This window comes from Anopheles gambiae, chromosome 3 (assembly GCF_943734735.2).
Source record: "Anopheles gambiae chromosome 3, idAnoGambNW_F1_1, whole genome shotgun sequence".
Classification (NCBI taxonomy): Eukaryota; Metazoa; Arthropoda; class Insecta; order Diptera; family Culicidae; genus Anopheles; species Anopheles gambiae.
Window position 1 is genome coordinate 12,671,404 of NC_064602.1, and position 27,869 is coordinate 12,699,272.

The following is a 27,869-nucleotide window of genomic DNA, read 5'->3' on the forward strand; positions in this document are numbered from 1 at the left end:
AGGCTGTTGGAAGTTGTAACAAAAAAAAAAAAAAACATCATCTCCATCGATCGTTTACTTAAGCATCATGTTCATCGAGTGGCATCGAGCGACAGGATTATCATTTTTGTCACCTCTCCACTCGCGAGCGAGCAGGCAGGCACACACAGTACAGACTCGATAATGAGATTAGCGTAACCGGAAGTGGGCGTTGGTGTGTCCCGCAGCGTGACGAGTGGGTTTTCTATAGGGCACTCCCAGTAACACACACACACATAACGATAGCAACCTTTGCATGAAAGATTCATTTCTGGAGGCTCCCATAAACTCTTCAGGGTGCTTCTGAAGCGAAGTGACCGTTCGGAAAACGGCCGTTCTGTTTGCCGATTAGGTTGTCCGCTTTGGCCGACTGCGCGTCTTAACCATCGTTGACATGCCGGGAGGTTTCATTCATAAAGTTTTAGCTTACCACCATGACGACGGGACCACGGGGTGCGATCAAGCGGGTTTTGGAGGGTTTTTGGGGGATATTTTTCAAAATAAGGAATAAGCTGTACGAAGCGACGTGATTGAGCAAGCGACACCAAACCGAGCTTGATGGTTGATGATCAACGTTGTGTGCACAGACGAACAAAGCGATGCGAAAAATAAATCCCATCTTTATGGCAGTGCTAAATATGCCGTTGCCTTTTCGGAGCAGGGTGAATGATTTTGTTTTCTTGAATATATCACCTTGGGATAAGCATGAGAAATAGAGGTAGATTTTGTGTGATTTTATACACAAGAATACAAAAGATATAGTTTTATCATCGTGATAGATAATCTTATCGCTATTGGGAATAAAATATTCAATGACTTATTGTTGTGCATAATTTACTGGAATATTTTTACACCAGTTCGAGCTTTACTTCTTATTCCACTCGATCGCAAATCCAATGTCGGAAGGAATCTGCTGCAAACGTTGATAGATGAAGGTGGTGAGAGGATTCCTCGTGCCACAGAAGCCCCAGAAGTCATCGTAATCCACGTACTGTAGTATCACTCCTCCAAGTCGCTTTTCCTGCACGAAGTTCATTTTCACTCCAATGGAAGTCGTATCTTCGTAGCTCATCCACTGATTACCACGAACGGCAAATGGCATCTGTCCTATTGGATCATAGAATAAGCTCCAACCGCTTCGGATAAGTATACATAACTGTGAAGAAAGAGATGGTTGTTTCTTGGTGAGTTTGAGTACATTTTGGATGTTTAAAATATTGTTAAAAATATGTCCTTACCTCATAATAAGGATAGTAACCTTCGTAGTAATATTGTCCTTCCGCACCTGGCCCAACGGTTGGAGCACCTACGTTGTATGATGCCGGATTGGCTAGGGTGTACGCCTGCCCAAACAGTCCAATTCCTAGGATTAGCTTTTTCGGTGGACATCCAAAATCGATCCACGTCTCGACACCATCAACCTGTGTTTGTTCATTTGAACAAAATTTAGCTCAGACAACTAACGAATCAGTGAGTGCCGTGCCTTATCCTTACCACATTCGTTCTCGCGCGGTTTGATTCCGTCTCAAAAGACCTATTGCGCATCGGGGCATGCACATCGGCCACATTGTTTGTGTGGGGCCGCATATCAAAGGTGAACAGCGTCACGTAGTCTACCAGCTGACAGATGCTGGTGACGCGGTAGGATTCCCTCAGTACTTTCGGATACACAGCACCAAAGAAGAGCAGCTCCTTGTTCCTACTCTTCAGACCCGCTCGTACGTCCGTCAGCAGCGATATCAGTGACTCACGATCGCTGGAGATGCCTCCAAATTTAACCATTGTTCCGGGCCACTCCCAAGCAATCTCGACTCCACTCAACCCGTACTGCTCCAGCAGCTCCAGAATGGCCTTTACAAAGGCACGCCGCCGTTCGGGTATTTCGGCCATGATCGAGTAGGACAGTGCTTCTTTGCCTCTTTCCAGCACCGTAACAAAACTACGCACTGCTGCCGATCTCGCTTTGACGGTGTACATAAATCCACCTAGCTGCTGTATTTCTGCGTTCTGGAAGTAAATACTACACTCATTAAGACATCATTTTGAGATTCCAGTACACGTGGGGTCGCACGCACATCAAAGAAATATGATCCTCTCCTCCATTCTGGAAACGAAATGCCACGATAGATCACATCACTGCACAACTCCAATGGGATCTCGTTTGCCGTGTACCGTCCGTAGCCCTTTGTTTTTGGGGAATCACTTGAAAAGTAGCACATTAGTCGTTTTCCGCCAAGACCATTGACGCTACCAAACATGAAACAAACTAAGCTAAGCATAAGCACAGAGCGCCACATCATTGCAACCTTCGCGGCCAAGGGACTGCTAAAGAACTGATACAACAGCACAAGCTGTTGAAGTTCTGGATGAGACATTCAGTGTGATACGTGCTAAAACCTGTTCTTAGATCTGAGGGAATACCTACCTACCATAAATGATTCTTTATGGATTGTCTTTGTGTGTAGACGTGTGACGTATGAATTGTAAACAATCTAATAAATAAAAACTGGTTGTGGGTATGGCAGATTGACCAGGGTAGCAAAATAAGGGAGACAAGATGCTAAATAAACATTCCTTTTGTGTAAGCCGCGCTGTGTTTGTTCCATTAGTTGGTTCTTTTTATGTGTTTTATACATATTCAAACGTTTTGGTGACTTTTGTTGTTGTGATGACATAACTGAGTTAGGCTAACTTACATAAACCAAGTAGTATTTATATGTATTTAAAGATTAGCTTATGGTTGAAACTTAAATAACAACATATCTTAAGGAAAGTCAATGATCATTTATCAATTCAATTTATATTCATCAAATAAATTCAATCAATTAAATTCAAATCAATTTTTCAGGAAGACATTGCATGAAATTTAAAAACGCTTCGTATTTAGTAATTATTTCCATCGAGCCATTGATCAAGTACGTTGATCCATTGATTCATCTAATCCAATATGTTGATTAATGAAATAATTTTTACCTGTTTATTGACTTTGAATTTTTCAAATACACGAATAAATACAATTATCTTTTATTCTACATAAATACAATTATCAGTTTAGTGCTTCTATAAACAACATAATGGAAAATAATCCATTAAGCAGCTCTTTCACTGTACTGTGTCATTATAAATTTTCCACCAAATCACACTGGGATATTGTTTATTATTCTCTAGCGAGTTTTACACATCGGCTAGCAACTGCACGCAAAACAATTACAAAACACTGAGCACGTACTACGCCGCTATGCCTACGCTTCCTCTCGTAGATACGAAAGATTTATTCAAACAATACATTGCAACCCAAAAAACTGCATCGGATGCAACAACGGCCGAATGCTTGGCATCGAAACCCTTCGCCGAAAACGAACGCTATGTGCGTGTGCGCTCGAGGAAAGCGATGATCATTAGTCGCAAAACGAACTTCTTCACACCATATCGTTGGCACTGACACCGCTGGCCACGATAATCGTTCCATACGTCAGCGGATTCGAGCGAACTCCTCTTCTTGTTGGTCTGTGTACGTTCGGAACGGGCTGGACCGTTGGAGAGCCACCGTTTGCATAAGCAGCAGGTACATCGTCTCGTACAGTGTGGTTGGCTTCATAAAAAAGAGAGTACGTGCGGTCGAAAGTCTACTGAAATGACCCAAACGGAACGCACCGCATTGTTCTGCGTCGTGACCGGTCTGGCGAAGTTGGCAGACATTCGGCAATTTATTCGACATTTTATCACCAAATCGTTAAGTAAAACCAATAATCATTTGTTAGCCGTGGTCGTTACGAACGTAACGAACGTTTCGTCTCTCTGTGGCACTGCGTTTCCTGCATGACGGGTAAAAAGTGGAAATTTTTGGGAAGGATTAGTGTCGTTTTGGATATTACCGGAACAAGCCACTTTGAGCCAACAGTGAACAACAGATTGCAGAATGGTTAATACATTCGAGGGAAATGGATAGTTTAAAAGCCAAACTCAACAGACTTTATTTGAGCATCTTGAAACATATTTTGTATTTATTCAAAACTATTTTACCATTTTATTTTATCAAACAAATGGATCAATGATCAATCTATTAACTGTAATCTGATTTACTTATGATAATATAAAGTTTTCAATTCGATTCTCATTAATCCTATTGCAAAACGCTAGCCAGGCGTCTCCATTAACGCTTACATGTGTAAATTGACATCTTCAAACAGCCGTGCTTTCCTTTGACTGAACCGTTAGTTTCCTTTTTGTCAGCATGCTTCTAATCATTATAGCGAAATTCTTCGCATGCCTCCTTTTCAATGTGATCACTCAAAGCTTCGAGTTTGCGTCACTGTAATTCTTTCGACCGATTCTACCCTTTCATCCTGTAATGGCACAGGCCTGTCTCGCTATTATGACTTCTCCATCGCAGAGCATTTGTGCATTCGCATTGCCACGGGCGTTTGAGCTGAAAGTGGCGAGAAATAAATCCCACCCCGAGCCTGTCGAAAATGTTGTTGTCGGAAAATAATGACTCTCATTTGTTCGACCTCATCCGTCCTCGGTGCTCCGAATCTCGATCGATTGTATCGGGATTCCGCGGGACCCGTTCTGGCAATTGGAATACGATTTGCGGGTACGGGCAGAAATGATGAAAAGCACCCTCAAAACGCTCCCACAGTGTGTCCTCCAGGCTGGTTGCTTCTTTCCGTTCGAAATAAAAGACGAAAAAAACACTCCCTCAATCAATCGTTCTGCTCCGGCAACCCCTTCGCCAGCTTCCTCGATGTACGGGGCATGCACGAAAAGTTGTGTCTCAAATTGAATCAACGAAAGATAAACGCCCGCATAAAGCAGCTGCGATTTTCCAGCCCGGGCGGCAACGTGAAAGATGGATGGATTTGAATATTTTAACCCTGGCACATCGTTTTATTTATTGTTTTTCATATTCCTTTCCGATTGCATTTATGTGACAATAAATTGTACCACCGGCACTTTGGTACAGCGCCGACTGCCGGCCGCTACTCCGTTCCATTGCGCCCCGGAGAACAGTGTCGTTTCGAGTCGATTTCGGTTCACATTAGTAGGAGTGTGTTTCAAAATGGACGTACCGACGACCGTTCGAATGGGACAGTTTGTGAGCGGGGGGGGGGGGGCTAGCAAGGGTGGAGCAGGAAACATACTCGGCTAGTGAAATATTAGTGCACAGCAAGTACACACATACGCGACCGAGCGCGTCCGAGCCCGGCAGCATATTGGTGGATCGGCAGTGCTGGGGCGCACAACAAACAACGCAAACAAATTCAGTAAAATGATTTCAATCATCATTAGTCACAGCTGCTGCTGTGCTGGTGAAGCGCACACTTTTCGCGAACGTGGATGATAATGCGAACAAGCTTCACCCCGATGGAAGGACATATGATGGGAATAAGTAATATATACGTATTTGTTTTCTTTTTTTCGCTTTGTTTTTTCAAACAGAGGAGGGAAGTATCGCAAACATAGAATGGGCATGGAAGCAATGAGTGATTCGTTTGCAACAAGGGGAGCACTGCCGAATGCGTTTATCGATTGTTAACCATAGGTCATTTATTTGCTAAACGTTCGTTCTGGCTGATCGAGGCGCTAAATGGTACTGAGAGAAACAGTGAGAGGGCGCGATTAAGCTCATGTTGGGGGTTGATTATTGCGTAACAAAGTAGTTTAATGTTGCAACTACATCTTTTTCACAATCAAACTCCCTTGATGCCCTTTTCATCTATATGTTACACGGTAATAAATTAGTAAAAATTATTGATATGATGAATTTATGCATCAAAATGGACTATGATATTGAAAGTCTGTAAAAAGGCTAATTATCGCCATTATCTATTTCTAGCCAAAAAGCTGAAATTTCACTCTGTCACTCTTGACATGCTTATGTTTCATCAACAAAAAAATAATCCTTGTTAAGCTAATCTGCAAAAAATCGGTGTTTGTTTACATTTTTTCCGACTAAAAACAGATCGTCCAGTTCGGCGTGTGGTTTTATGTAGACTGTTCACATGGTTTTAACCATCCAGCGTCAAACATCATTAAATCAAAGCTGGTTAGATTAGCAAAACCCATCTATTTTTTTTATTTTTTGGTCATCAAACATTATGAATGTTCTACTTTCATGAAATGTTAGGAAAACGGACGAATTTGTTTGCCCCGATCTTGGCACATGGTTCGATTTTCATTTGTTCTGAGTTCTACCATGAACAGAGCTGACAATTCAACAGTCTGAAACAGACTGCATTAACATGTTCAGCCCTTTGGCATACACCAAGGACCTTGGTAGGAACTAGCTAGTTGGGTACTTTAGGTTCCAGAAAATTGATAATATTTTTTTTGTTGGATTATGTCTTCTCTTTCTGAAAGTGCTCTAAATCTTGCTGAACATATTAAAAGAGTCTGATATCTGTTGGCTCACAAGAAAATTTAGTTCTTCTCCAGCTAAGAACTTCCAGCTCGACACTTCAGAAAAGTTTTCATTCGTGTGAACGCTTTGGCCCTTAATTCGTGTACATCCGCCACTGTTTCCTCAACAACCGTGAATAGGAATACTATCTTAATACATCAAAACAAAAAACACACTCTAGGACTATGCTGAAGCAAACAAAAATCAGACCAATATCTTATAAACATAGAAAAACCATGCACAGTGTAGTCAATACTGTATTGGTTTTCAATATATTAGGTATATTAGCCAATACAATAAGAATAACATCGCAGTATAGTGGGAAAAGCAAATAAAACAGCTTAGCAATTCCGATCAAACTCATCACAACTCGCTACTTTATTGAAGATTAGGAATGCATGGAGAAGCAATATTTTGAATGCCTATCAAGAGATTATAAAATAAAACAACTTACATAAGATACATAATATGCAAAACACTCGTTTGTTTGTTCACAACTAGAGTGTGCATTTCAAAACACGATTGAACCATTATTTCACAAAATATGGAACAAAAGTCTTACATATTTTATCTCTCTTTGCACCAGCTTAACTGAACGCCTCATTATGCATCCGCTTCCGGTGAGACGGGAAAATTATCATCATTAATAGCACGAGGCGTTGGAAAGCCGTCGTTCTACCTTTGTGCGGTTTTGTGGTAGCATTACCACCTTTCACAATCCTTAGCAACCATGGGAACGGTTCGATCTTGGGACGCTGCAGCTAACCTGCAACTGTTGTCACTCGAGAAACGAGACCGACGCACCTAACCGCAGGCAAATGTGTTGCCCGAGAAGATCAGAAGGATTCCCCTGGTGTAGAATGAAGAACATTGGTTTAGAAAATCGTTGATCCTTTATTGATCGGGTTTGAAACCCCAACCCTCTCCACTCCACCCTCGCCTTCTCTTTCTCTCTTTGATTGAAGAGTGCATCAGGATACAAACATCGAAGCCACAAGGCAGGCTCGAGCGGTTCCTACAAGGAAGGCCCGATTTATCCTCCCTTATTTCGGTAAGGTGTTAAGGCAAAACCACAAACGCCGGCCTATAATCAAGCCCGCTAATAGGCTGTGTTTTTGTTTTCTTTTCTCCCTGTTGGCCCCCTCCCCTTAGCGCCCTGCCTTCGCTCGTGGACGGTCCATCCGCACCAGAAACGCATACGCATGGGGCGCAACCGTTTTGCCCTAATCGGAGAGCCTAAAACTATTAATTATGCTTCGATTCCGAAACATTACACCCGCTCGCACGGGGCACCGCGGTTGTCAGTGGTCGTGTATCGGGGCGTTTGGGCGTTGGAAAAACGGTACAGATTTGCCCTCCTTTCCCTCTATATGCTCCCATCAACCAGCACCGTCCGCACCGATTATGTGTGAAGTTGTGAGAACGCGTGAGAAAACGCGCCAGCGGAGACGCAAGGACGATCGCGCGCAGGGAGCGATCGCGCGAGCGCCCAGCCGTACCGAGCCTGTGTATTGTGTACATGTGCGTGCATGTGCGCGAGGCTTGCGCAACAAAAGGCATAAATAATGATCCGTTCGATATCATTAGCCAATCATTGGTTGAGGTTCTGCGACGCGATCGGGATGTGTTTTCTCTTTGTTCTCTTGCCGCCGACCGACCTGTACAAAGGCGCGCGAGCCGCGCGCAAAGAGGTGAACGCGCGTGATCGTGAGCTTTTTTTTCGTTGTTGATCTTGTTTTTTGCCTCTCTCCTTCCCCCTTTCCTCCGATCACCGTCGAATGAAAGCGTTCGTCGCTTCCTTTTGTTCAGCTTTTCTCTCCAGCGCCCGATCGCCAGCAGCCACCCCTTTATTTCGGGTGCGCTGCGCTGGGAGATGATCTGGCCGCAGCCCGTACCACGAAAAAGAGAGAAAAATTGCAAATTGATCATTGCCTCCCATCTTCCACGTTCGCCAGGTCCAGGTTTCCAGGCCCTTTCGGCCGAGTGTCTTGGAGGTGTCGATCGAAGAAATATGGTACCGGGTCGTGGTGTTACAGAAGAAGCAAGGTAGCTTTACTTCTAGCGAAATCATTCTCCCTTTTCTCCCACTTGTTGCAGTTGCAGCATTTTAGAAAGAGAAAAATGCTTCTTTTTTTGTTGTTCAGCCGCGCGAAAACAAGGTGCCCGAAAGCAGCTTTTTAAACGGAACCGGTTTCGGGAATCCTTTACCGGGCTTTGATAAGGGCGTGGCCCACAGGCCGACAAAGCCTGTCGGTATCCTTTGACGTGGTGATATGCAGTCGCACGTTCGCTTGGATGTGTCAGTAATTGTTGTGATTGAAAATTTATTGTGCAAAAAAAGAAAACAACAACAACCAAACACACGTGCTTTTTATCTATTCATTTTGCGGGAAAATCTTTCGCGGAAAAGGGAGATGGGCACAGTATGGAATGTTACTGGTGCGTTACTTACTTCAGGCAAGAGGGAGTATATTTTGCACATATATTCAGAAGGCATCAAATGAAACTGATAGGATTATTAGCTCGAAAACGCAAATACTTTGATTCAAGTCTTATTCATATGTATTTAATAGGCTAATCAATTTAATCAAGAATTTGTAAGCTAAATTCCAATAAGATCTCACCAACTTCAGGTTATTTGTACCATTGAGTGATACGGTAATTGATTTTTATGTTTTTATTTATTTATTCATTCTTCTTCACGCTCTTATATCAGCTAAAGTGCTAGAATTATTAAGCTCATGCCTCTTTTTCTATAAAAATTTAGCTTCAAACTAGAAACATTATAGCCTCAAAGATATGACCACTAATGAACGCAGCGTTAGAACGAAAAACAAAACATCAAAAACTGCACCTGCACCACCGTCTGCGCGTGCTTGTCGGCATCTCTTTACAACCGTCCCGCGGGAAAGGATACCAACAACAGGCCGCGATCGCATTTCATGCTGTTTCATCGATCGCCAAATAACTTTTTTTTTCGTAGTGTTCTCTTGAGAAAAGGGGTTGGTCAAGAACCATCAAAAGCTTTTCAATTTTCATTGTTGCTTTTCGACGACCGCGTTCACCTGTCCCTCCACAACGCTTTACGAAACTGCAGGTTTCTCAAACTCAAACTCAAATTTGTAGCTTTGACGGATTGTTTTTTATGGAAATATTAATTTAAAAATATTTTTTAACATGTACACTAACTTTAATTGTTACTAACTGTGTAGCAGTTACAGCAGATTGTAGTTTCTAAATGTTTTGTGATTTAAAATATTGTAAAACAGTTTCATTCAGTATTTTTTCCTATTCAGCATAAAAAAATGCATTCCATATTCATGTTTGGCCTGTGCATAATTCATCGATATGTATAAATCCATAACAAGGCCATTTACAATACGGTACCATTCCGGTCCTTCTGCACCCACAGACGGCAAAATTGACTGTGAAAAGGTAACCACCGGGAATAATAATGAAACTCATTAAAATGCCATCTCCCATTTGCCGCTGCACTATCGCCGATGCACACTGGCGAAAACGCAACCAGCACTGGCAACCTGCCACGAAGGCCGCGAATTTCTGCACCCACGATCCACGTCCAATTTCGTTAGGGGTGAATTATCGTCCCTAGCATCTGATAACTGTCGTACCGGGAACAGTCACGAGTTGGGAAGTGAAATTCTACTACCCACTACCCGCAAACCCAGCCCAACCTTTGGGGAAGTATCGACGTTCGTGCGGGTTCGTCGAGCCTTTTAAGCGTCAAAAAGATGGTAGCGAAAATAATTATAAAACCATCATTACCCGAGGCTCACTTTTTGCCGTGGATTCACCGGATGGTGTGCACCGGTGTGAAGTGACTCAGAAGTTCCCTGTTGTTCCCAATTGGTGCTACCCGCTCGTTTGATCAGTCTGTTGGCTTGGCCGTGTTTGAACTTCGCTGTTACTTTAAATGCAGTGGCTCTGCAGCCTACAAACGCCAATATCATTAGCGATCGAAATCGAATAGCGAACCCAACAAAAAAAAAGCCTCCAAACGGTGGGTATTTAAAATAGGCCTACGAAATGAAAGGACAAAATGCAGCCATATGCAGTGTCGCACAAAAAGGCAAAAAAGAATTCGGTGCCACACGCCCTTTTCAGTCGCCCACTGACCTCCGTCCCAGGGGGGAATTGAACGTTGATTTCAATTTTACATTTTCAATTAAATTGTTAATGAGAACACGATACTGGCCCCATGGGCTGGGAATTGCAATCTGATCAATTATGGTTTTATTTACTTTCAATTAAAAAGTGTGGCGTACGGGCCATTTTTGGCGAACGGTTCGACACCTAGTAAATACTGTAGCAGGTTGTTGCACGTAATTTGTGCATTGGTATTGATCGGAAACTTTGACATTTAAATTCATTTTCATAGAGTCAAATAGTTACATTCATAGGGCTTGACTTGCATTCAAATTCAAATAATGTAAGAGCATTCATGCCGAATGTTTCCCTTTTTATAATTGAAATAGGATACTAAAACAGTTTGTACTCAAATATAATTCGTAGCTCATAAATAGTAGTACATTTCTAGTTCTTGAACAGCACATGGATACATCAGATTCATTTGATGTTTTGAATTTTGCATTGTAAGGAATGTATAGGGTTGCTTTGGAAAATTTGGAATGAAAAGAATATCTTTATCTCTAAGAAAATCCATCCAAAAAGCACGAAATTCTCGCCACAGTTGATGACACAACATGGACACAGTTGATGACACAACAGCCAAATGAGAAGGATATTTGAGTGTACACCTAGAAACTAATGTACATTTAGGAATGAAGTATAACGATATTAGACACCCGTCAAGTTTATTTAAAAGATATCCTTATGAGTGCGTCAGAGAAACTCAAGAAATTGAAAATACTTTTTGCGGCTTCAAATTCACCGATAAATCTTCCCCATTCAGCCCAAAACCATAGCAGATGGCGCTCAATTACTTGCTCGTTACCGTGGTTTCCTGTTCCTTCTAACACTTCTCTTTATATTCCACCATCAAGACGATTACGCATCCACAAACGATAGCGAGAGAGGAAAAAAATCGTCCAGGAAAGTCGAGAAAAAATACAGATCAAAACCACGCTTCCTAATGATTGTGGCTTGAACTACGACGTCTTAAAGCCTGCGCGCTCGTCCCCATACAGCTTCCCCGCTGTACAACGTGTAGAAAGCCTTCGCTCATGTCTCACTACACTAGCTGGGCGATTTGCCGCACCGGCCAGGCAGCCCTTTCACGCTAAAAGGAAGGCACACACACGCGGGAAGGTGGGAGCACGGGAAGATGAACCGTAGCCGTAGTGGGACAGATTTAGCCCGAAAGAAACCGAACGCTGGCGCCCATCACGCGGATGGTGTTAATTTAACCTGTCCTCCGCTTTTCAAACGCTAATTCAAAAAACCCGCGCCGACATTGCACTGGGCGCTCAGACGCGGGGCAAACCCCCCTCCTCGCTCGCTCGCTCGCTCTCCGTACGTTGCTGTCAGTCTGTCGGTGGGACGCGGCAGCGAGCGATGATTTATGATATGTTGAGATGTTAACTTAATTACATTACCCCATTCCCGGGGTCTGCCGTGGAGAGGACCGTCCCATCCTCCGAGGACATCGCGAGCGACCGGCGAGGGCAGAAAGCTCACAGACCTCGGTGCAGATCCCTTGGTTTCTTGGCGCAGGCTAATCGTTTTTCTATCGAAGGCGCTTCTTTTGCTCCTTTCTGCACCTTTGTTCCAACATTATCTCGGCCTTTCATCGTCCACTCCGCGTGGATCCATTCCGAGCTGCTTGATCTATGCTTTTTGAGAGACCAAACTCTGAAGGTGTGAAGGCAATGCTTGGGCTCACTGAGATGCATGAGAAGTGTCGGATACATTTCAAATCAGCTCGGGCTTAACCGAGTGAATGCCATACATTTATCATCCCATCCGAGGGAAGGACAAAACCACGTAATTAAATGTATTAAGAAAGGTGCATGGTATCGACACGGCAACACATCCTGCCCTAGAGCAGCGCATTAATGAGAACACAATTAAAATTCACTAGCACTCACCTTCAACTCGGTAGGGTGATTCCTTTCCATTCAAAAAAAGTAGCTCCACTCTTTCATGCAAAACTTCTTCCTGTCCGTGGTGGGGTGAAGGCATGCATCAGGAGAAGCAACACCACAGTGCAGCAAATAACATCAAAAAGGTGTGTGTTTTTTAATGTGCAAGCGGAAAAACGGCCCTCCGATAAGGGCCTAATGCTGCCGATGGGCTGATTTTAATAAGAAACGGCAGCACGGCACGAACGACCTCAACTCACCAGCTCCACTCCAATGGAATGGGGGGAAGGAAATGCGCACATACACTTACACAGCGACTCCCAACAACGACACGAAAGCGCATTGCGCATCGACGTTCCGATTTGGAGCGATTTGCGCACCGCGATAAGGCGCTCGATTTTATAGCGTGTAATGAAGGGTAATCAAGGATCGACATTTTTATGTTCACAATTTATTCAAATTATGCGTTAATTATGTGCATTCGAGTGTACACGCTCGCGCACCCGGGGTGGATGTGTGCACCGGGCATTGCATCTTTCAGCACGGGGCAGCAACTGGGCAGCCTCGGCCCAACCTGGTAGCCCTTTGGCGGTGGCGGTGCACTTTGCTTTGATGTCGGTGGGTGGGGTTAGGCCCGGTGGTAAGGACATTTTGCCTGACAGGAACCCGAAGTCCGAGCGCGAAGCATCGCGAACCGAAGCTTATCGACATGTGAACTACGCATTCGTCACGGGATGACGTTCGATGATGTAAATATGAAGAAGTCAATGCGTTTGAAGGATGAGTTTAAAGGAGAAGTTCAGAAGGGACATAAAAGACATTGATGACTAAGGGCCGATAAGAGACGGGCACAAATTAAATTATGTGCTTTTAATTTTTTTAAATGTTGAAAACATCGCTGTACATGCGCACAGAAATTTATTGATCGTTATTGCCTCGTTGTATACTATCGTGTGAAAAAGGTAGCAAACAATATAAAAAAGTCGTTCTTCTTAGGGATTTTAATGAAACAGAGCGAACGGTTACCGAAATCTGTCTTGCTCGTTGAACTAGTAACCTATAAATATCTTCTTGATGTCTTCATTACCTTCTTGTTCTCTTGTACAATAGACCAAATAGTTCATAAAGGTACAAATGACGAAAATAGGATGTCAGAACTATCAAAACCATACAAATTTTATATGAAATAACTAAGATTGTTAAAATGTACTTATATTATTTTCATTTTTTAAATTCATATTCTTAAGAATCTATTCTCTATTATTTATGTCATTAAATCCGCTTGCATGGTGCAAATCTGAATAAGCGTCATTTAGACCACAAGGTGTGTCAATAATTGATTTGAAGACCAGTTAAATCATCTTCATCGAACATCAAAGTTTCAATTTTATCGCAAAGCAAATCATTAAGAACAAGGATTATTAAATAAAAGTATCAGAGTTTTTATCTAGATCTTAGTTTTTAATGATTTTTTAGTTCCATTGAATATTAAGTTCGTTTAAATTATGTTGATGAAGTCAGCAATAAACAAAAATAAAACGCTCAAAATACACCAACATTTTTTTGTAACTTGAGACCTGAAATTACAACACTAAAAATGAATTCAGCTTCATTCTGATGATTCTATTTCTGCGTATCAAGCCATATTTCATACTCATTAGCTATTCATTTTCAAGCAGGTAAGGCAAGTGTGTCAATGGAGCACCGAGCTAAGTTTGCAACGTGTCACCTGAAATGCCCCTTTCCCGCATACGCATCCGCCAAAACGATCGTATGCACTTTATGGTTCTATTCACCGTCGACCTAACCAAACCCATTGCTCAATTCGCGCCCCGATATTAATGGTCTGCTGGTGGTGCAAACGAGCGCAGAAGAAGGTTTTCAACCCTCCAGTCGCATCGGAGCACCACCACCACCAACGAGTTGACCAGCACCGGCACCGATCGTGCGGTGACTCGGCAAAACGCGAGCGAGGGGCAAGCAATCCAGGAACGGGCCCGCAAGATTAATGTTGGCTTTGATCAACGGGTCGGTGCAAGAGACGAATGTGTCCACTTCACTCCACTCCTCTGGCGCTGTACCGTTCCCACCGGTTGGCGGACTTTCTTGAGCGAAACCGGTAGCCGTAATCGTTGTCAATGCGGTTGTAAACAAATGTTTCCCAGATAAGCTCACAGTCCGTTCCGTTCCATTCCCGTGTGCCGTGCCGTGTTGTCGCTGGCAGGATAGCGATCGTCCGTCTATCCGCTTTGTCCAAGGTGCGGTCCTTATCTCTAGTTGGACTCGTATCGTTGGCATCCACGCCATGCAAGACGCTGCCGACGCTCAAGACGACGGACCTGCAGACGTTCCCCCGTCACTGCGTCGTCTGGGTGATAAATGGTGTTTTGCTGCTGCTGCTGCTGCTGCTGTTGGGGATGGTGCTGTTGCTGCGGATTTAATCGTGGCAGCGCCTCGAAGAGCTTGCGCCTCATCGCGGTCATCAACGATCAATTCTGGTGTCGCTGGGACGAGAACAATGGTGTGAGAGATGTGGCGTAAAGGTGATGTCATTTGCTGCTGCAGAGTTCTTCGCAGTATATTTAGCTATTGGTTGGCTTCTTGATTAAGCTTACTGAGTTTAAAGTGTAATACAATGCCAATATTATGTATCCAGAGAAATTATTCCTTAGCCTCATCAGTGATGATCTAGTAAATATTGAAAAAAGGCAAACACAATCCAAAGAGATGATCCACAATACACCTCTATTTTTTGCACCTTATCTTCACTGCCCACCGCTTGCTTCTCGCGATCTTACCCGTGGTAAGAATTTGCAAAACCACCACAAAAACTCACCGCCGATCAGCGCTTTTCATTATGTCAGCCAGCACGCTGGAAGACATTAATTTGCTTCTCGCCGCCGCCCGGTGTGAGGAGGTGTGAAAATATCCTCCCCGCTTTTGATTTTCGTCGATCTCTAATCTGCCGACACAGAGCGTACCCTTTCCATACAGGCGGCACGAAGAACATAACGATCCGGCGAGAACGGAATGGGCGACCGAAACTTTCGTTCCTTTGGGTATTTTCGGTTGCTTCCGAAGAGTGCCCAAAGCATCAGCAGCAGTAGGGAAACCATAACAGAGAGGAACGGACAAGCGTACCGAAACAAAGTCCAACAGGCTGCGAGGGTAAAAGGTGAGAACGCTAAAGGGGCGATCTTCGGTAAGCGTCTTGCAAGTGGACGGCAAAAAAGGCAGCGCTTCATCGAACCGATCGATCGGCGGCTCGCTAATTACAGGGCAGCGAATGCTTTCCTCGCTTCCCTTTCGTGCTCTACGTTTCTTCGCCGTACGCGTGATCGCCGTACGGCTTCGTCTTCCCTCCAATCCAACGGGTCAACCAGTGCGGGATGGGTTTTTGATGAAAAGTGCATCCCTACTGACAGGTTTCACACCGGTTTCCCCAAATATTCCATTCGCTAAGACACTGTGATGCGCGTGGACCCAGTGCCGTTCATTCATCGGGACCAGCGGTTTGAAGCCAAAGCAGCACATCGGCATCGATTTATGATCGTGTGAAATTAACCGCCCCTCCGTTCGCCTGGAGCAGCGCAGATCCTTCCGGGTGCAAAATCTTTTCGCTTGCCTCAACCATCAAGCTGCAACACTGACCCAGAAGCCAAAACGCACGGCACAGACACAAACCAATCCAGGCCCTTTTCGCAACTCACTTGCCCGTGGTTCGATTAGATTTGATCCGTTTATAATTTTCCTCCATCGATCGGTATCGCGAAACATTCCCGGCAGCGAGATTGGGCAGCGAGATTATTAAAAAGAAATTAGGCCCTAACACACTTGCCGCTCGGATCGGTGTTTACTGCACGTTCAGTTTGATCCTCTCGGATTCCCGTACCTTCCCACCAGAAGCCAATAATTTCCGAGATCGAAGATTACCGAGATCAAGATCGGAGCGAAGCTTTCGTTTGCTCTAGGATTTCCCTTTTTTTGTTTTGTAGTTTTTTCACCGTCACCTCCCATTTTCCGATCGTTGGGCCAATCGATTTCTTTCCCATTTGGTTTCTCATAGATAGTTTTCTCATAGGAAGATCACTGTTGTTACCCTAACAATTAAGTTTTTTTTCTTTCTTTCCGATGACCAATTCCGTATGAGTGTCCCAGTTTTGGCTGTTTCTGCAAAAGGTGTTTTTAAGGATGGGTAAATTAATGCCATGTTTATACTCGACTTATCTTAAGATTATGATCTATAGATGTGTTTCGTTTTAATAGTTGTTTGGAAATGGTAAAATAAATATAAATGATTTGGATTCGACTAATTGCTGCTCAATATTGTTTACCATTGCTCAGCAGTTTTGTAATTTAAGTATTGTTTTATGTTTCCCTTAGATTGTTCATTTGGAAGCCTTGGGTAAAATTACAATAAGTGTGACGTATTGTATTAATCATTTTTCATGTAAGCTATTGTTGGAAACTAGACTGTCAACCGAGGTGATGTATTGTACGTGTACGAATGATATTAAAAGGGTAAAAGGTAAAACATGTCGTGCAAATTTAGTTTGTTCGCTTATTTTTTAGTTTCTAACATACATTGTTTTTAAAATAGTGTTTCAGGTTTTATGCATCGAAAAAACTCATGCTAATGCCTTAGTAAATTTGAAGCTCGATATCAATATATGTAATTATGCTAAAATTTTACGCTCTTGGCATATTACGCTTCAACTACTGAATATCTGTATAAGTTAAACTAAAAACAAATTTTCTGTCTATTTAATTTGAAGCTAATTATTAAACATTATACAACATTTAAGACAACACTTTAAATAAGGAATTACTTCATTTTTGTGCTATGTGCTTTGTGCTATATGCTAAAGAATGTGATTAGAAATAAACCATAATATTGGGGTTGAATATCGATTTAATGCTGAGAGACTAAATATGACTAAATGAGTCTAAATGAAAAGGCAAAGATTTGAAAAATATAATATTTAAACGATCTGAAACCACATTTGTATTCCGATTTGCATCACAATAGTTATGCAGTTTTTGCTTCCTCGATTCAAGTATTATGTACGAGTCGTTCTAGAGTCCTAAGTATGAGTTAAGTACATGATATAGAGTCAGATTTACCCCGAGATTGGAAAAGTATATAGAGAGTAAAACATCTAGTCAAATATCCTAGTATGTTTTTATACCTACGTCAGCTTAATATTTAGCGAAACGTGCATAATTGGGTGCCAATCTACAGTGAGCTCTACAAATCTGAATTTTCTGAATCTGAATTAAAGAAATCTTCTTGAGCTGATACTGGTTGCAGCACTGTTGCTGTTATAAATGACTGAAACGATAGACGATGTCATATTTATTTTTTTTTCAAATCTAATATGCTCTGCAATAGCACATTATTTACTTTATTGTCAGCTAACGCATCAGTTAAGGGCTATGCTATTGCGTATAAAATGCAATGATTACAAAAGTTATTGATTATTCATTGAAGAAATTACTGATTAGTGCACCTGGGACGGCAAATGACACAACTGGGTAGATAAATTACGCTCTAAAGTGTTTATTTTTAAATCTAATTAAACATCAAATGACAGCCTGTCACGAACAGAGGAAGTGTCGTTGTCCGCCTCAAACGGTAAGCATCCGTACCTCTCCGCAGCAAATGATAAGTAATTTATTAGAAAAATTTCTTCCCGCCATGATTGAGTAAGTCAATTACGGGGACAACGGGTTTTTTTTTTTTTTTGCTGCTTGTACATCACCTGCATCGTCATCGCCATCCACTGCAACCTTACTATGTAACCGGTGTGAAGTCGATGGTTGCAATTTGGTGTTGGTGTGGTGTTGCAAGCAACTTGTTGGGGAACTTGTTTTTTGTTTTTGCAACCACCAACAAAGCGGTGCGTGCGGTACATCTTAGCACATTATTTTTCTCACACCTCTTTGCCCGTGCGAGCCCGGTAGCTGCCACGTCAACCAGGCAGACCTTTGTGAGCGGATAATTACTGAATCTAAAGCCGCTGGAAGGTCCTTGCACACGGAATTACTCTTGCGCACGAAGGGACGACGTGTTGATGATATTCAATCAGGCTTCCTGTGCGCATTGGATGTGAACGAACGGCAGAAACTTGTTTGTCTCTGAGAGTAGCGGCTCACGGCAGGAATTCAACGTTTTGCGCACTTGCTGCCGGGGCCAAGTTAAGCTTTTCCTTGGATAAAGTCATTACTCACTCATCAGCCGGACCCGGTCTGGCGCGCTCGCCCCGAGGGCGTTTTCGTGTACAAATATTAATATTAAATCAACATTCGATCCCATTGTCCGTGTTCTCCAAATTGGTTTATCACACCATCACAGCACTATATCGATCGAAACGAGACGGCACGATACAGAAAAGAATAAAAACAGCCCAAAAAAGCTGTTCGGGTACCATTGTAATGTATCGGAATGGTGTCACGCCACCACAGTGTGGTAAATATTTGCCTTATCAGCAGTGTTTTGGTGTTTTTCGGTCGGCGTTTTGGGAAAACACCGACACATTCGTTCCGCACCGTCGTCTCTGGCGTCTCACTGTGCTGTTCTTCTTTTCTCTTCTCTCGCTCACTCTTTCACTCTCTCTCCCTGAGGGGTGTCAGTTCATCCTTTCGAGATTCCTGCTGAAAATTGTTGCCAAACAAATGCCTTTCGGCCGTTTACGGTGTTTTTGTTTTATTGAACCAAGATTCAAGGTTTTACCGAGGAGAAAACGACGTAAGATTCAGCGCTGCTGGAGACAGTACACCTGAGGAGGGTGTCCAGTTGGAGATGCTGTTTTCTAGACGAATTGCCAAATGAAGGCAAACTTGAAGGACTTTTGCATAAGAAAAAGGATGTTTTGAGTGTTTTTGGTGTAAAATTCATACGAAACACCAAGCACTTGAACAGAGACTTGTGAAGAGGAAACTCCCGGAGTTGCTGGTTGCGAATAGAAAAATAAACCTTCTAAATGCTCCAGGCTTTCAAACGGATCAGCAAAAAAACAAACATCCAAACCAACACTAACTCGCCAAAAAAAAAAAACCAACGACAAGCTGCTGCAAACGACTTCAAAATGTGAATAACGTTCACCACCATCCCGGTCGACTGCCCCGCACCGCACCCGGAGCTGACGAGTTAAACTAATGAAGAAAATGAGTCCTTTCGCGACCCCGCCACATGTCGCACTCTGCAGAACCCCCGTCCATCTCTCCGCCAAACTGGAACCGGGCAGTGGTGAAAGGGCGACAAAATGACATCCAAAACGAGCTCGAGAAAAACGTGGAGAAACGCGGGGAGGGGGCGCGCGAGACAGGATGAGAAATAAATTGCTTTTTAAGCAACCCACAGCATTGCGTGCGAAGGTCCTTTCACAAATTGTCTTCTGTTGGGAGTGTGTGAGTGCGTGTGTGTGTGTGTGTTTGTGTTTGCTGAGATGTTCCTTCTCCGAAAATCCATCTCGTTTCCTCTTCCTTTCTTTGGTGTGCCACAGCTCACGCAAAGCGAAAGGAAGTCAGAGTAGCGCAAGTGAAAAAAGGAAGCAAAACTGGTTTGAAGAGCTACCACCCTTGCGAAGAAACACTCACCCACCGTGAGAGGAGAAAGAAGAGCAGCTCAAAATCAACAGTGAGCGCGACACGTGAGAGCCTTCGCATCCATCGCTCACTATGGCGCTATTGCAACGACAAGCAAGCGCGCTCAGTGGGCGGAGCTATCTGCTATCGACCAAACCGGTTTGTTTTGGTGTGCAGTGTAAGGGCTTGGCTTTTGGGTCTTTTCTTTCGCACCCTATTTTTCCCTTGTGCTTCGTATGGTGTGTTTCCCCTTCTGTCGCAGTGTACTTGTGTTGCTGCTTGTCTGTGTAGTTGTTGCTCAACCCAAAGCAGCCAACGGTTGGGATGGTTCGGCGATGATGAATGAAATTTAGTTCCAAACTAGTTGTCAGTCCGTTCAGTACGCGCATTCCTCTCGAGCGGTGGGTTTCGTGTGTTTCTGCCCAGCTCCGTTTCCTTTCCTTGCTACGTCTTGCACTGTTTGCGTGTGTTTGTGTGCGTCTGTGTGCAAGAGAGTGTGTAGTTGCATTTTCCTGTGTGTTGCCCTCGCGTCGGTCGGAGACGGAACGGAGTCAATTCGGAAGTCACAGTCTTGGAAAACGGTCGAACGTATCGGAACGCGAAAAACGAAAACAGTCTTAAGGCAAGGGATCAGCTTGAACGGTTCAACAACGAAGCTATGTACATGTAAAGTGAAAAACGAACACAAAGCTCTCTGTATATGAGCTTTAAGTTTTGCGTGTGTTGAATAAAGAAAAGCCTGCAGTGCTTTGGTGAATTGTGAAAAATCCAAAACGCTGTGCTCATGATAGGAAGAAAAAGTGTAAAGTGAATCATTTTAAAAGAAGCTACCGACTCCTGCTAGTGTTTCTACCTGAGTTTGATAATCATTGTTGTTGGGCAAAGGGCAAACAAATATTGCAAAACTATTCGAAACTGCGCGGCACGGGCACGAGCTCACCGTGAACGAATCTTGGAGGAGGATGCTTCTGGAGGCGGCCCACGGCAACAATCACAACCCGCACCACCACCATCCCCATCTGCTGCAGCAGCCCGTGCCTCATCCGCCCCACCACCACCACCCACTGCATCCACAGCATCCGCATTCGCAGGCGGCAGCAATGGTGGCGGCGGTGCAGGCGGCGGCCGCCCTAACCGCGGTCAAAAGTGCGACCAACTTCTCGATCGCGGCCATCATGGCGCAAGGAAACAATAACGCCAACGGGAACAACAACAACAACAACAACAACAACAATGTCATCGTTGGTAGCAATCCGGGCGGCAACAGCGGCTCAGCAACACCGCCGGCCAACACACGGCTCGAGGAGAGCAATTATCGTAAGTTTATTTGCCTTCTTAGCACCGTTTTATTGCGTCCTTTTTGCGGATTGAAGAAATGGGAAAAAATAACACCCAATGTATTAGGAATGACTGCGATTTGTTGGGTTGCTTTTGGAAAACAAGTAATAATGGTCTTTCGGTTCTTTCAAGTGGGTTTTATCGCCCCGTTGTAAAGACAAGTGCGAAAGGTAGAGAATAAAACTCAAAGCTCATTGATACGCACTAGCCGTCGGTACTTTGTCAGCGGTTGGGACGCGTGGCAGAGAAAAGCTTTTGGTGCGTAAGGTTGTAATGATTTGCATATCATTACATTTATCATTACATTTATTTATTAAAGCAATCTCAAGCATTTTTTATATGTTCTTAAATTATAAAAGCCCGCTTGTTATTAGAAAGGCATTCTTGAAGGACAAGGGGCAATTAAACTAAAAAATGAGTTATAGAATCTTCATTATCATAATTGAATCTAAAGCAACTGTTTCCTAAGACAACATAAGAGGAATTTAAAATTTCTCTTGCATCTTTCCAATATTTGTTAAGTAAATCAGTTGATCAAACAACGAACTAATAAAAGATTATTTAAATTAGTTAAAAACGATAACAGTTTGAACATAATATTTAAAGGCAATTTGAGCTTTTTCTTTTATGAAAATGTAATTACGGGAATTTACAAAAGTCAAATCTAAACTATAGAAACAAACAAATAAGAACATTGATTATTTGAAAATAAAAATTATTTGGTAAATCGCTTTGTAGTTCTATAAAATTCATTTTAAATACATTTTTGCATTCACTTTCATGTAAAATGGAAATAATCTGTAAAAAATATGGTTAGGCTCATTATCACAACATGGTCAGACATATTATCCTGAGTTTAAGCATTGCAAACATTATCTAACTATTAATTATTTCAAACATGGTTTAGAGAGTGTATAAAACAACGAAACACTGTTGTAACTCTCCTTATTAGATTTTATTGAAAGAATGATAATCAATTTGTCATGACACATGTACAAATAAATTTAGAAAAGCAATATTCCTCTCCCAATTTGTGCCAATCACAGGATCAAAATTCCAAAACCTTCCTGTAAATTAATGCTCTTGTATCATTATGTCAATGTTTATCTACGGTTCCTATCCAAACATACACACACGCTCACATAAAAGTAGGAAACCAAACGGCAGATATATCGCTCTATCTGCCACTCTTTACCCCAATGCTAGATGCGATCCGATTACACCGCCCCAATCGCGCGGTATTCTATTTCAATTCACCAAAGTCGTAGTTCAGGAGATCGTCCAACACGATTTGCTCGCCGTTACGATCGTTCTAATCGGTTTTCGATCGCTTCCAAATATATACATCACAACGATCTAACCCGTGTTTTCCCCCTTCCTGTTCTAATCCACACAAACACGTACAGGTCCACGGTCACGCACCCCGGAACGTTCGTCCGAGGCGGCCGAGGAGGAAATCAACGTCAACGTGGAAGATTGTAGCGATTCCGAGGAGAGCACGGAGCAGCCGCGGGAAACACATTCGCGGACCGCTTCCACACCGGCCAGCGTATCCGACGAGGATCGCCTATCGCCCGAGATTGCACAGGTAAGGAAACCCTTCTAACCTTAATTATGTCGCACGAACAAGTTGTTGGATCACTCACGAATCAAGGGCGTGGAATTAACTTTGCGATTGTTTGTCGTTTCTCTATTTTCGCTACTGAAACAGAAAGCACCCAAAATTGTTGGTTCGTGCAATTCGGACGATCTGCGACCGGTGCAGTGCCATCTCGAAACGAAGGAGCTGTGGGACAAGTTCAACGAGCTCGGCACGGAAATGATCATCACCAAGACGGGAAGGTAAGCTATTGGCAACAAATGATTACATTTCTACATTTTATCACAGACATTGATGCCAAAGGGACTGGCAGTAGTCATTAAACTTTATTTTAATTTCCCCCGTTTTTTATCGTTTTCCTCCCCTTTTCTTTAGACGCATGTTCCCAACCGTTCGCGTATCGTTCTCCGGTCCAATGCGCCATCAGACGGCGGCCGATCGGTACGCCGTACTGCTCGATATCATTCCGCTCGATAACCGGCGCTACCGTTACGCGTACCACCGCTCCGCCTGGCTGGTGGCGGGCAAGGCCGACCCACCGCCGCCCGCTCGCCTCTACTCCCATCCGGACACACCGCTCGGGCCCGATGCGCTGCGGCGGCAGGTGATCTCGTTCGAGAAGATCAAGCTCACCAACAACGAGATGGACAAGACGGGCCAGATCGTGCTGAACTCGATGCACCGCTACCAGCCCCGCATCCATCTGGTGCGCATCGGACCGAACCAATCCGTACCGACCAGCCCGGCCGAGCTGCAGGAGCTCGATCACAAGACGTTCGTCTTTCCCGAGACGATCTTTACGGCTGTGACGGCGTACCAGAACCAGCTCATTACGAAGCTGAAGATCGACTCGAACCCGTTCGCCAAGGGTTTCCGCGACTCGTCCCGGCTGAATGACTTCGATCGGTAAGTTCTCCCCCTGGAGTCACCCTGTTATTTTCCGGATATTAATAGCATTCCCCCTTTTTCTCCCCTTTCCTATTCTCCAACAGTGATCCAATGGAATCGTTCCTACTAGAGCAGCATCTCCGATCTCCACTCCGGCTGTTCCCCGACCAGGTAATGGCCCAGCTCGGAGGGGCCGGTGGTCCACCCTCGATGCAATCGAACGACCCTTCCGTCCTGCTGGAGAAGGCTCGTCAGCAGCTCCATCTGTGGGGCAACCCTTCGGCCGCCTACAGCGAGCTGATGCTGCAGCAGCTCTACCACCAGCGGCCCAACTTCGGACTGAACTTTGGGCCACTGTGGCAAAGCCAGTGGCCGACCCAGCTGCCACCCGGCTTCCTGCCCAACGTAGCGCCGCCGCCGGCACACACACCGGCCATGCAGGGCGTTGCGGCTGCCGCTGCTGCCGCTGCCGCCGCTGCTGCCGCCGCCGCCAACTCCGGCAATGGTGGTGGTGGTGGTGGTTCCAGTTCCTCGTCCCCTTCGGCAGCGCCTCCATCGGGACCGTCGGTTTCGCCGGAAGTGCGGCCGAAATCGTTCGCCCGCTTCACACCGTACCAGATTCCGCAGCATCCTGGTTCGCCTGCACCGCCCGGCCCGCCCGGCCATCCGCACCATTCGCCTGCAGCACGGTCCGGTTCGCCCGGCTCGTCTCGATCTCCTTCGCACTAAAAGAACACCCCTAGCCGGTATCGGTGCATGTACGTGCGTGTGTATGAGTGTGTGTGTGTGTGTGTGTGTGTGAATGTGTGTTTATAGCTTTTTTGTTGATCTCGGCGGACAGGGAAGCTAGAAACCACACGCAATTCGTGATAGTGTCCGGGGAGCGCATCCCGCGGCAAGTGTATTAGTATTAGTGTGCACACTAGAGAGGCTTCAGTTGAGTTTTAGTGAGTTCGTTTATAGTGGTTGTTTATTGTAATTATTAGTTTCTCAATAGCGCATAGCCGTACCGACCTAACCTAATCGACACGTAGCCAATGTTAATCGTCATTCGCGCCAGGATCGTTTTGTTTCCTACGTTTTCCCCCCACACGACACTACCCCGATTCACCCGAGCCCCTTCGCAACGAAAGCAAGACGAGCAAGGGTTTGTTGGAAAAGATGTCTTTTCTTGCCTTCCGAGTCTGTATTGGTGTGAGAGATTTGTTCGGAATCGGGTAATTGTAGTCGAATGATGCTGTAAATACTGTCCTATCCTTCTGTACATATACATCACTGGTGCACGTTTCGGCGCAGCCCGCAAATCTCAAATCATACGGAAAAATAAAAATCATTATTTAAAAATCATAGCCAATAGAAAGATGCAATGTGTTCTGTGTATTTTTTCTCCCTCTCTCTCTAAACAGTATTTGAAAGAAGTTAATTTTTGTTTAAGTCTTAAAAATTGTCGTTCGGTTGTCTTCTAATGAATCTGCTTATTCGAGTTGATAGCCAAAGAATCATTACGCCAATTGTTATTATTTTGTGCTGTTCTACCGTGTCCTGTCTTATAATAAAGGTTATAATTCTTTAAAACAGTTGAATCAACTTTCTTCATACGATTTACATATATACATATTTTAGTGACTCAAAGAAATATTCAACCATATTAAAGTTTATATGATTTATACATCATACAAAATATTCCAGATAAGCTATATTTTTCTTTTTATCTATTCATCCTTCAAATTCTATTTTATTATTTTCCCCCTAAAACATGAGCGGATGTGTTTTCTTTCCTTCACACATTTCAATAACATACATCCAAAACATTCCTAATTGAAATGTTGATAAATCTAGACGACAGTTCAAGAATGGGAGACTCTTGAACCGCGAGTTTATTGTTCCAAAAAGTGTTCAAGATATATAAGTGTATCACATTTATTAAATCGATTTCTCTGCAAAAATAGTACTACAATCAGTTATAAATGAGACACTCAAGAACTGTCTGAGAGCCACAACATACAGCCTCAAATAAATAAAACTGAGCATTTTTTTGTTGAATTGTACAAGAGTTCATTTACGAAAAGAAATGTACATTTCGATGTAAGAAAAATGGTTTTCAACAGTCAGCTTTTCAAATTGACTTGAAAAATGTTCTGCGAAGGAATCTGACACTACCATTAAGATGTGTGGAATCTGAAAAAAGCCTCTGAATCTGAAAACTAAACAATACTTCAAATCGATTATTCAGATTCAGAGTCAGAGACGTGCGTCGTGTATTTGAGGCCTAATAGTTTTACTCGTTTATCTCACGCAGTGGCGGCAAGATGATACAATTGGACGATAATCGATTTTTGCCTAACCTGTTATTCTCTAGGCAGGGTTGACTTTTTGGTTTCATGGTACAATGACATCTAGATGTATAAAACCCGTCCCATGGTCTTGTGGAATAGTCTCCACCTCGTACGATTCAATAACGTGCCCGTCATGAGTTCAAACCTAAAATGGATCGTCTCCCATAGCAAGGATTGACTATCCTATCCGACTGTGTGATACTGAATAAAATCTCAAAAGCATGTATAGGCCGACATGTCCGTGTAGGACGTTACACCAGATAGAAGAAAAAGATGTATAAAATCGACATAACTGGGTAAAAAAGAATAGAAAGAATAACAATAAAATTGAAAATAAAAACATGTATGAATCAATATCGGTGTTTTAGATCAAACAGCCACTGTTAACAGTCCCAATTAATACCTTTAATTTGAATACAAAATTCCTCCAAATTTGATAGACGAAGTCGTATCGAAATAGAACGATGATGGCATCATAATGGAGTGATACGAACCTGTGGCTTTGCTCAACCAATGCACTAGTTCGTAAGGTGAAATTGCAAAAAAAAATGCTGCATAAAATATGGAATCGACTCATGAGAAGAGACGAGCTTTTCAATGAATTATAGAATGAATTAGAATTCCTAAAGTTGTCTACAGGAAAACATGAACACAATCAAATTTTGATTCTATTTAATTCTGATAAAAAAGGTCAGGCCTCATACCTCCAATACGGCTTGCTAATCAAATGCAGCAGTTAGATTCGTATAGTCCCCTTAATTTATTTTTAAATTATCCTCAATGACTAGCAAATAATTTTACTTCCACTATCACCTCTACCTTTGTTCTAATCTAAACATCTCAAGTATAGTTTTGGAAGATTTGTTCACCTTATTCAAATAACTTTTATACCTGAGTGAAAAAATAAACAAACACATTTGCGTTATTTCAGCTTTCGTCACAAAGCCACGACGATGAAACATCTGATGCCCGTTAGGGATTTCTCAAGGCAATTCCATAAACCATTAGCTTTGGGAATGCAAACGGTTTATTATTATTGCGTTCTTCACCTTTTCCCTCGATTGCTTTATCGCCCACTGAGCTTCTGAGCAATTTACAAATTAACTTCAACTTCGTGTTTTGTAGCCAAAAAGCTTTTGCCGGGTACCGTAGGATTTTGTTTACACGACTAATTCCAGCCCCCATATAGTCATCAGCTACCTTGTTGCTTAAATGATCGACATTAGAGTTAGGCCTTCGTCGTGCACAATAAGTCAAGGCTCGCAAAGGAAAGAAATGTAAAGCAAGCAGTGCGTGTGGATCGTGCTCTCTCTCTCTCTCCCACTGTCTCCTTGATTCTGGAATGGAAGGTTTTATTTCCATCAGGGACAAACCATTCCCCGCCCGTGTCCTTGCATTGTCCCGGCCTTGACAGCTAAGCGCAAGAAGCGTTCCTTCCCAACTATCAACACACAGCATTGCTTTCCACGCGAAAGCAGATAACACCGAAACCGAAAAGAGACATTAATTTTGAAAAACTCTCGCCATTTCGGAGCAACCTGTCGTTTGGGCCCGCGCTGCTAAACCTTCCCATAAAACTCGCCTACGGTGGCACGTGGCACAGCCTTGCCGGTCTTGTTCCTCGGCTCGTGGACGCT

The 27,869-nt window shown here is 43.5% G+C and overlaps 2 protein-coding genes across 2 annotated transcripts; one reads left to right on the plus strand and one right to left on the minus strand.

Annotated features, from left to right (window-relative positions):
- Positions 1 to 835: 835 nt before the first annotated feature.
- On the minus strand, positions 836 to 3,717 carry LOC1275420 (endochitinase). Its single transcript, XM_314673.4, has 5 exons — positions 3,673 to 3,717; positions 2,094 to 2,369; positions 1,513 to 2,025; positions 1,257 to 1,439; positions 836 to 1,174 (listed from the first exon to the last, which is right to left on the minus strand). The coding sequence occupies exons 1-5, from the start codon at positions 3,715 to 3,717 to the stop codon at positions 884 to 886; spliced, it is 1,308 nt and encodes a 435-aa protein (XP_314673.4). The 3' UTR covers positions 836 to 883.
- Positions 3,718 to 20,399: 16,682 nt separating this feature from the next.
- LOC1275431 (T-box protein H15) lies at positions 20,400 to 25,256 on the plus strand. The gene is made up of 5 exons (XM_061658818.1): positions 20,400 to 21,387; positions 22,815 to 22,996; positions 23,120 to 23,250; positions 23,384 to 23,914; positions 24,001 to 25,256. The coding sequence occupies exons 1-5, from the start codon at positions 21,033 to 21,035 to the stop codon at positions 24,623 to 24,625; spliced, it is 1,824 nt and encodes a 607-aa protein (XP_061514802.1). The 5' UTR covers positions 20,400 to 21,032; the 3' UTR covers positions 24,626 to 25,256.
- The last annotated feature ends 2,613 nt before the right edge of the window (positions 25,257 to 27,869 follow it).